This window comes from Azolla caroliniana, unplaced genomic scaffold (genome assembly GCF_043228905.1).
Source record: "Azolla caroliniana isolate FFs.n. ecotype wild unplaced genomic scaffold, voAzoCaro1.0.p SCAF_14, whole genome shotgun sequence".
Taxonomy (NCBI): Eukaryota; Viridiplantae; Streptophyta; class Polypodiopsida; order Salviniales; family Salviniaceae; genus Azolla; species Azolla caroliniana.
In genome coordinates, this window is record NW_028230449.1 from 19,277,704 (window position 1) to 19,287,069 (window position 9,366).

Sequence of the window (9,366 nt, forward strand, 5' to 3'; positions counted from 1 at the left end):
ATGAACCTTTATTTTATTTATTATTTATCTAAAAAAATGAATACTTTTATATCTATTATAAAAATATAATTAGTGTCTAAGTCCCATTTTTATTTTTTATATATAGAGACTAAAAAGGAGGGGGTTTATGAACTCTTTTTTTTACGAATACTTTTTCATGCATTCATATTCGTATACATTCGTGGCCCGTGGGGTCTGAGAGACGAAAAGGGCAGGAGTTTATTAACTTTTCTTTTTTAACGAATATTTTTTCATGAGTTCAATGTTAATCTATGACGTTACCATAGTTGTGGGCTAATTTATAAGAATGATTGGTGAGGATCGAGTTATCTCAATCCCACGATGGGAGATAACTCAAGAGAGTGTTTCATCACTTGACTACTGTATAAAAAAAAGCGATCAAGTGTGAATAAAACAAGGGCCTACGGTTTGAGAATGCTAGCTACCTTCATGAAGCAAGGATCTATTTTCTTTATTGATTTGAGACAGAGACTGTGGCAACGTTGCAAAGCTCTAGCTTCATACATGATACATGTGTGCCTCCTTCTTCTTCAAACCCAAGGTACGATCCATGTCCGTACACAGTGGTATGGGACACCAACAAGGGACTTGGATCCGTCTCTCACCTTCGGTAGGGGTTAGTCAGGTGGATTATCGCCTTTTCTTCCTTATTTTGCCTCTTTAATTTTGTTGAACGTTAATGAGCTTCTTCTTACACACATAGGCACAACAACAATTGGGAATTCTCAGTCTCATTATCCTTAAAGAAGATAACGCGAATTATCCACGGACCGCAATCATTATCGATCTCTGGCTCCAACGAGAGGGACATTGCTTGAAGAACCCGGGGAAATAAATAAACATGAAGAAAGGAGGAGGGGTATTTGGGGAATTTTGGTAAATTTGCAAAAATAGAAAGAAAAATTTGGGAGAGGAAGAGAGGGGCATATTTAGAATTGTTGGAAATTGGAGGGGTATTTTATGCAAATAATTTCAATACGAATAAAAATTGGAGGGAAAGAAGAAGAAGAAGAAGAAGAAGAAGAAGAACATCGAAGATGATGATGATGAAGATCTTAGAAATTATCAGAACCTGAAGCTTCCATGGCGACCTTGACGTTCTGCGCAGACGACGACGAAGGCGATGAGGATCCCTACTTTCTCTCTGCCATCGCAGAAGCAGAAGCGGAAAGCTTACGACGTCTCTCCGCGGAGCGAAGCAAACGATATAACCTCCCCGATCAGCCCTGCGAGAGCGTTTCTTCGAACATTTCTTGCAGCGATCATCCTCACGGTTTAATTAGTGGAACGCCAGCTAAGAGGCTCAAGGCTGAGCCGGAAGGTGAGTATTTGGCTGCTCTTCGAGGTACGCACAGTGAGACATGGCAAGCTATGGCCAATAATAATAAGATCAGACCAGATGGAAGATCGAAAATTACGGCTTCTTCTTCTTCCTCTTCGTTCTCTGCGATTGCAGGGTTTGAAAGTGTAACAGGAGGAGGTTCTTGTTTCCATTGTGGTAAAGAAGGACACTGGGCAAGAGATTGTCCAATTAAACCTCTCAGTAATGTGTCTTGGGGATCTGACAATAGCAATATGTGAGTTTTCCCTTTCTTTTGTTTCCTTTCCGTTTCCGTTGATTTATTAGTTTTTTCTTTTATAATAGTTTTTATTTCCTCTCCATTCAGTTTTTCTAAATTCATTCAAAGTGGAACTCGGCTAGTTATTCTCATGTATCTGACAATACCAATTTGTGAGTTTTCCGTTTGTTTTCACATACTCTTTGGTTCTTTATAAAGGTTCTAGATAGCTATCCAGCGTAGAAATACTGGAGATCCTTCTTCTTTTCTTTTCATCTTCTTTCTTTTATCTATGTAAGTATTTAGTCAAAAATCCGTGGGAATATCTGTATTCCTTTGTTCTTTTATAAGAGACAAGTTAGTATTCCAGCAGAGATGTGTGAGTTTTGTCTTATTTTTCATTGTTCTTTTATATGAAATTAGATAGCTATTCATGGTACATGTATCCTAGTTACCTGACAATAGAATTGAACTTTTATTGCCTTCTCATTTGTTTTCTTTTACAAGGAATTGGTTGGTGATCCGTGTCATACGCCTCAGTATTTGAGCTTTATTTCCTTTTCCTTTTCCTTTTCTTTCGTGTACATTCTCATAAAAATTCAGTGAGATGTCTGTTCCTTCTATACTCTAGGAGTTGAATACTGAAATGTATGTTTTTTCATTCCTTTTGATTTTTTCTTGGTTATTTTGTAAGGATTTATTTAGCTATCCACGCCATGTCATCCTGGGAAGCTGATAGTAGCAATATGTGAGATTTTCATTTCTTCCATCTTTCTTTTGTTCTTTTATAAGGACTTTATTTGACAATCCAGAGTAGCAATTTTCTTTCTTTTGCTCCTTTGTAAGGATTTAGCTAGCTCTACACGGAAATACTTGAGTTTTCTGTTTCTTCATTTTCTTATTTTGCTGTTTTTTTAGGATTTAGTATGCATCCTGATGATCTGATTGTAGCAGCATGCACGGTTTTCTTTCTTTGGATTTAGTTAGCTAGTCATGCCTTACATATTCTAGGTATATGATAATACAAAAATTTGCATCTTGACATCGTTTCTTCTTTTATGAGGATTTAGCTAGCATTTTTATGGCACATGCATTGAAGAGATTTGAGAATATCAATACTCGAGTTTTCTATCTTTCTTTTCTTCCTTTTCGTGGATTTGGTAATCTGTTCATGCGTATTGCATTGTGAAGATCTCATAGTAGCAACATGTTGGTTTTATTTCCTTTCCTTTCCTTTCTTTTCTATAGTGATTTGCTTTGCTATCCATCCCATCATGCCATGATTTATGCTTTCGAGTCTTTTATCATGGGAATCTGGAAATATTAGTCTATGATATTTTCCATTCTTTTCAATTTCCTCTCCTTTTTTTTCATATACGAGGACTTAGCTAGCCACCATGCTTTATGGCTCTAACAGTAGCAGCATGCTCGCTTCCTTTCCTTTTTCCTTTTTTTAAGGTTTTAACTACATAACCATTCAAGGATTTGGTTAGCCACCCTCTAGGCCTAATATGAGTGATATATGAAATTTTCTTTCCTTTCTTTTTTATCATTGTTTTCCTTCTAAATGGCGTAGGGATTCAGTTAGCTATCCATTCATACACATCCTGGGATCTGATAGTAGCAGTGTATAATGTTTTCTTCATTTTCATTTTCTTTCTTTTGTTCTTTTATAAGGGTCTACGTAGGTTTACAGACATGCATGCACCTTGATCCTTTCATCCCAGGTATACGATTGTAGCAATATGTCAATTTTCTTCCCTTCTCCTTATCTCTTATGTTCTTCTTTAAATATTTCGTAGCTATCCATGCCACATTCATCCTATTGATCTGAAAATGATGTTGAACTCTTTCTTTTTTCTCCAGGCCTCAAGTTGCAGACAAGCAATGTCCTTGTGGTGCAGGAATGTGCGAGGTTTTGACAGCAAATACAGAAAAGAATAATGGCCGCCAATTTTACAAGTGTCCACTAAGAAAGGTATGAAATGTCCTATTGTGTTTATGTTTTCGTTTCTTGTGAAGTTCTCTATGGAATTATCTTTGTCTTTTCCTGGAGTTTTACTCGAGTCTCGTACTAATGTCTTGACCCTGGACTTATACAGGAGGAAGGACAGTGTGGGTTCTTTGAATGGTGTGATGTCCCTATGGGTATTACTGAAGGAACTTCCAGAGATAGAGAGCAGAGAAATGTTCAATATTCGGAATTGCCTTGCCCTTGTGGTGCAGGACCATGTGCCATGCTGACAGCTAAAACTGAGAAAAATATGGGACGTCAATTCTTCAAATGTCCTCTTAATCAGGTGATTGTATGTTTGGTTTTCAAAATCTCTGCTTCATGAAACCTGAATCTACAAGTTGTTTTCAATCATTTGTTTATAGTCTGTAGTTCTCTCAATGGAGACTGAGGAAGAATGGGAAGTAGAACTAGCTGCTAAGGAGAAGGGTTATGGTTTCTTGCAAGAAAGGATCACTCGATAAATTAAGAAAAACCCACATGGTATGCATTAGAAGAATGAGAAGCAGAACTATCTGCTAAGGATAAGAAGGGCTAAGGTTTCTTGAACAGGAATGTAGACAAACCAACCGGATCCTCACAAGAATGGATCGTTCACTAAACAAAAAGAAAACCACATGTATTTGATTCTCGTACGCATTACGGGACTATGTGTCTACAAGAAGACATACCTTTATATAAGCCCAAAACCCTAAATAAGAGATCTATCCTAAAGGTAGAATGATGTAGACCACATTTTAGTCTTTAAGCTTCGGAAAACTAGTAAGACATGAATTTCCTACTTTATCATCCTAGATTATGAATGATGTAGGTCACACCTGGGGGTTAGCGTCAGTAGTACATGGAAATTTCTACAGGGAGAAAATGCATGTAGCCTCCTTAAGTAGTGATGATAATTCCAAATGTACATTTACCTCCAGAAGTTCATGATGTATTTAAAATCCATGAAAGTTATCATTAGTATTGACCTAATAAATCTATTTCATGAAGTTTGAATCTACAACTTGTGATTACGAATAATGTATAAAATTTTTGAATAATGTTCTGATGCAGGGAGAAGGTTCATGTGGCTTCTTCAAATGGTGTGATGATAATTCTTCTTCAGCTCCAGCAAGTCTGGCATATGGAAACCCATTTCAGGAGAGGTCAGCCCCTTCTCCACAAACACCATCTGGACAATGCTATAAATGTGGAATGGGAGGCCATTGGGCTAAAGATTGCTCAAACCCAATCAATCAAAATGTTAAAGTATATGCTAACAACACAAAGACTAGTAATCAGCATCAATCTCTTGGAAATGCAACAACTGCTGGCGTGACTTGCTACAAGTGTGGCCAAGTTGGTCATTGGGCAAATACATGTGGTATGAATCCACCTCAGCTTGCAAGAGGAATTAGAGCTGGTTCAAATGGAGAGTTTCCTAATGGTCCAGGTGGTGTTGTGAGCGGATCAGGTGCTAATACTAATGTTAATTCTGGAGGTTGTTTTAAGTGTGGAGAGCATGGTCATTGGTCCCGAGATTGCCCTGGTATCTTGAATGCTCGGTTAAGTAGTAACTTTGGAGGGCAATGTGAAGGTGCCCCTTTCTCTGCCAAAACTACTAATAATAGCAGTAGTAGAAATTGCTTTAAGTGTGGTGGTCAAGGTCATTGGGCTAATCAATGTATGGGAGAAGTAAAAGGAAGAGGCATGCACTAAGTCTTTTGTATGTGAATATGAGTGTAAATGTGTTACTATCCGCATGAAATTTTGCACAAAACTCTCTCAAGGCTTTTGCTGTGAATGTGTATAAAATTGATAATATGCACAAATTATTACACAATTTCATAATCTGCAAACCTAGTCGTTTATAGAAATATACCTCTATAAATATGTAACTAACAACTTATGTTTCATTGGAGCATCCAATATCACGCTATCTTTGGTATTGAATCTGTAAGGACATTGAATGTAGGGGAGAGGCAAAAGGAAGAGTGATGCATCAAGATCTATGTGAATATGTGTATTTGTAAATGTGAATGATTGAACTGCCTTATACTTCAAATTGTTTGAAGCATCTGGTGAAGTTATCAATTGTTGAAACTGCACCTTTAGGAGGTACATCTATTGTCTTGTAGTGTTTACTTTTCAATGTCTGGTATGGGTAATGGAGAAGGATTTTGAAACTATTTGGTCTACGAGAATAGGAAGGAGGTAAATGGAAGGCCAAATTTTATAGTATGTCAATATGTGGAAATGTGATTGTGTGGTTGATCTTATGTAGAAATTCCATCTAAAAGCATATATATCTATAATTTGTAATTAACACTTCTGAAATGAATCTTTTGAGCTTGGGCTTGAATCCATACTACCAATGGAGACTTTTCTAGCATGATGATAAATGGTAACTTTATTAAAACATTTTTGGTCGTTGGAAGGGGATCTCATCAAATATGAATCCAATGTACAATTGTAACTATACATAATCTAGGTATTTGTTGATGAAGGGATTTTATCATCTATGATATTTGGAACTCATATGATGAAGTTGACTCTTAAATTTTAATCCCATGCTATTTAATGGAAGGAAACATCCTATTATTAAACAATTGCGTTTCCCCTTAAAAAGTTGCAACAAAAGTATTGGCAGGCATTCTAAAATTATGGTCTCTATTTAGGATGAAAGAGCTTGGGTGTGTTTTGAATCATAAGTTTGTATTATTAAATGCTGAAAGTGTTGGTAACCATAAGTTTGCACTATTAAAGGACCAGAGTTGGCATTGCATACAAAATTTAAGGTAAACTGTATAGGGAATTTGGTGTAATTTATTCTTAAATGTTTTTATTGAAATTGTTATAAAAAAGATGATATAAGATCCTTGTCCTAATTATTTAGAGAATCTAGCACTGAAAAGCTTCCATTCCTATATTTGAATAACATAAGCAACAATATAGTTTGTCTAATGGTTGTCCATTCTCTAAATTGGTTGATTTAGCACTGGCTGATTTCATATACAAGATACACCAACTTTGCTTTAGTTGTAATGATGGCAACCATTGATAAAAGGCATCTATCTTATCATTGGGGCTCCTATACCAAACCAACAATAGGTAACTAAGTACTGAAAAACTTCACAAATGCATTTCATATTTAAAATTAAAAACATTTATAGAAACATGTCATGTCTTGTATAAATCATATGGCAAAGATATTAACCTTTTTGAACACTTTGATGCCACTATTATTGGAAGGAAAGGAGCAAAAATGTTCACCATCTTGCATAGGAAATTTCATATAAGCGTATTATTATTATTATTATTATTATTATTATTCAAATACATTTCTAGAATACTAACATTATATATGTTGCGATTCTTGCTCGGGAGGCTAGAGCATAGCCCTATATCATCCATTGGTTCGTAGGACAACTTTTGTGACTTCAAAAATCATCCTCATGTGTTGGGCGATTTGAAACTAAACATTGCTACTAAGATAAAAATGGTACACAACTATCACATTATTTTGGGGGAAAATATGGTGGAAGTTATAATGCTCACATTTGAACACTAAAAGTGTCTCGTGTAGAGGACATTGGGGATTGTTGTGGTTTAACATCTTGAATTTGTTGTTGGCTCCATTGGGTGGGAGTGAGGGCCTTCTTAATGGAGAAAGCATGGAGCCTCTTCATCTCATTTTCCAGAGCACCATTCACAAGTCTATGACGTTCTAGAAGTTTCTTCCCCTCAAAAGCTGACGACACCACCTCAATAATGAAGCTTTCACCACACCTACTTGACAATCAACTTCATGAGTCTCTTTATCAATAAATGTTCCTTAAAATCTAAAAGATGAAAAATTAAAACTCACCCGCTAGACATATCCACCACTTTCTGAGGATCATTTAAGCACAAAAGTTCCATGAAATGACCACAACCGTAAGATTTAGTTAAGGAAATATGGAGTGCAAAATATATTTATGAATGTGATTATAGATAGATAGATAGACTTTGTGATTGTCTTAGGATGTCAAATATGACACATGGGAGAGAGTGCAATTGTCTATGTTGAGCTTAAGTGAATTGGACCACGAAATCACTAGTTCAATGCACTAAACAAGCTTGACAAAACAAAAATATGGAAGAGCTAAACTAGGTTAACATAAACTCCAACCCCACTTTTTAGCATATTAGCACCAGTATGGATCTGAAGCCATATCTTAATTTCATAGATGAATGTCCTATGCATTATCTATAAAAATGTCTTCAACATAGTATATACATGTTATAAATCGTCAATCTTGTACGTGTTTATGACAATTCTAACTCCTTTTGTGAACGAACCGATTCATTTGTGCATGATGAAAAAACATAGTGTCAAAGTTCAAACCACCTCAATTTCTTGATCTCAACTTAGAGGAAATAATGCAATCTACGTTTTCTCACATGTCCCTCTTTCTTTAGAGTTGTAATGACATTGAAATTGACTCCTATTATCCATGCACCATTGTAGACTACTAATCTACTCTATAAATAATAAATGAAACCACGACTTTATAATTTATATTTTCGGCCAACTTTTGTTATTTGCCATGTTAAATTAAGCTATCAATCAACATATATCTCACATACGTGCATATCAAGATCTGGAAAGAATTGAACTACATCTAGTCATATAACACACAACATGCGCATAAAATTGCACCTAGTTTGACAATGTAACATTATTTTTGTTATGTGAAATTTGAAAAACCCTCATTCAAGTTTTAGCCGCCCTTACTTATCTCAATTTAAAATTAAATAGTTTACATGTAAATCCTCTCATGTAGATTGACTAGTTTACGAAAGCTTGGCAATTAGAATAGTGGCTGTTTGGTGTATAAAAGCTTCTAGTGTAGACTAGACAACCACACCTATTTCTTTTGACACAAAAAAGGCCATTTTCAAAATATTTATAGTAAATGATAGAGATTACTATTGATGAAATATAGAAGGAGACTCACCAAGTACATTGGCTTAAGCTTTATGTTTAATGCAATCTCAATTGCTTCTTTCGGAACCCCCATTTTTTGTGTACTTGTATCACTCTTACCATGAATGGCCTCATTATATAGTGCTTATCCATGCATTTTCAACCTCATGAAAATTATACCTTTATATGACTCCATCATGTTCACATTCTTCATTTATATACATTACACCCAAACCTTATTTCTAAGTTCCATAGTTACCACACCACTCCTTTCATAAAAAGCTCATGCCATTTTATTGTTAATATTCTGTCAAATAAGAATCTATGTCAACACCCTCCTCATGAATGCTAATCATACTCATTCACAATATCATTTTCATGAGAAAATCAATATCAACATCACGATATGTAAATCTTATAGCATATCGCCTTATAAGTATCATAAAAGAGAGAACCAAGGTTGATAATAGCACAACTGTGGGTACAATATGCAACAATGAATAATATTATGAGGGAACGTTTGGACCTCAAAAAGTGCATTGTAAGAATTGCCTAGTGTCGGTTTAAGATGTTAAAACTATGTATAAAGAAAAAACAAATGCAATGATTGATCCTAATTTGCATTTTTAGGGTTACATAGAGTAAAAAGTAAGTGGTCCAATTTCCCTCCAACATTCCATTTCTCTATTTTTTCCCCAAAGTCTCAAAAAGATAATTGACTTCCCTGAAACATTCTCCTAACATCAACCTATTCTCATCGACGAATCAACCATGGCCAATTTTATATCACAAACATTTTGTCATTTGTCATTTCCCCTTCAAAG

General features: G+C 35.4%; 2 protein-coding genes across 2 annotated transcripts; one reads left to right on the forward strand and one right to left on the reverse strand.

Moving 5' to 3' along the window:
• The first annotated feature begins 1,024 nt into the window (after positions 1–1,024).
• On the forward strand, positions 1,025–5,526 carry LOC147855769 (uncharacterized). The gene is made up of 4 exons (XM_087330805.1): positions 1,025–1,598; positions 3,447–3,558; positions 3,683–3,880; positions 4,648–5,526. The coding sequence occupies exons 1-4, from the start codon at positions 1,105–1,107 to the stop codon at positions 5,290–5,292; spliced, it is 1,449 nt and encodes a 482-aa protein (XP_087186931.1). The 5' UTR covers positions 1,025–1,104; the 3' UTR covers positions 5,293–5,526.
• A 1,400-nt stretch (positions 5,527–6,926) lies between these two features.
• Positions 6,927–8,767, reverse strand: LOC147855770 (protein BOLA2-like). Its single transcript, XM_087330507.1, has 3 exons — positions 8,574–8,767; positions 7,442–7,464; positions 6,927–7,362 (listed from the first exon to the last, which is right to left on the reverse strand). Exons 1-3 carry the CDS (start codon positions 8,634–8,636, stop codon positions 7,128–7,130), a joined length of 321 nt encoding a protein of 106 aa, XP_087186633.1. The 5' UTR covers positions 8,637–8,767; the 3' UTR covers positions 6,927–7,127.
• Positions 8,768–9,366: the final 599 nt, after the last annotated feature.

Bases quoted from the DNA above. Each gene is read 5' to 3' on its own strand.
- LOC147855769 (XM_087330805.1), top strand. From the start codon at position 1,105: ATGGCGACCTTGACGTTCTGCGCAGACGACGACGAAGGCGATGAGGAT. The intron at 3,559-3,682 runs GTATGAAATGTC...GGACTTATACAG, and splicing joins ACAAGTGTCCACTAAGAAAG to GAGGAAGGACAGTGTGGGTT. The intron at 3,881-4,647 runs GTGATTGTATGT...GTTCTGATGCAG, and splicing joins TCAAATGTCCTCTTAATCAG to GGAGAAGGTTCATGTGGCTT.
- LOC147855770 (XM_087330507.1), bottom strand. From the start codon at position 8,636: ATGGGGGTTCCGAAAGAAGCAATTGAGATTGCATTAAACATAAAGCTT. The intron at 7,465-8,573 runs GTGAGTCTCCTT...AATGATCCTCAG, and splicing joins AGCTTAAGCCAATGTACTTG to AAAGTGGTGGATATGTCTAG. The intron at 7,363-7,441 runs GTGAGTTTTAAT...ATTGTCAAGTAG, and splicing joins GTGGTGGATATGTCTAGCGG to GTGTGGTGAAAGCTTCATTA.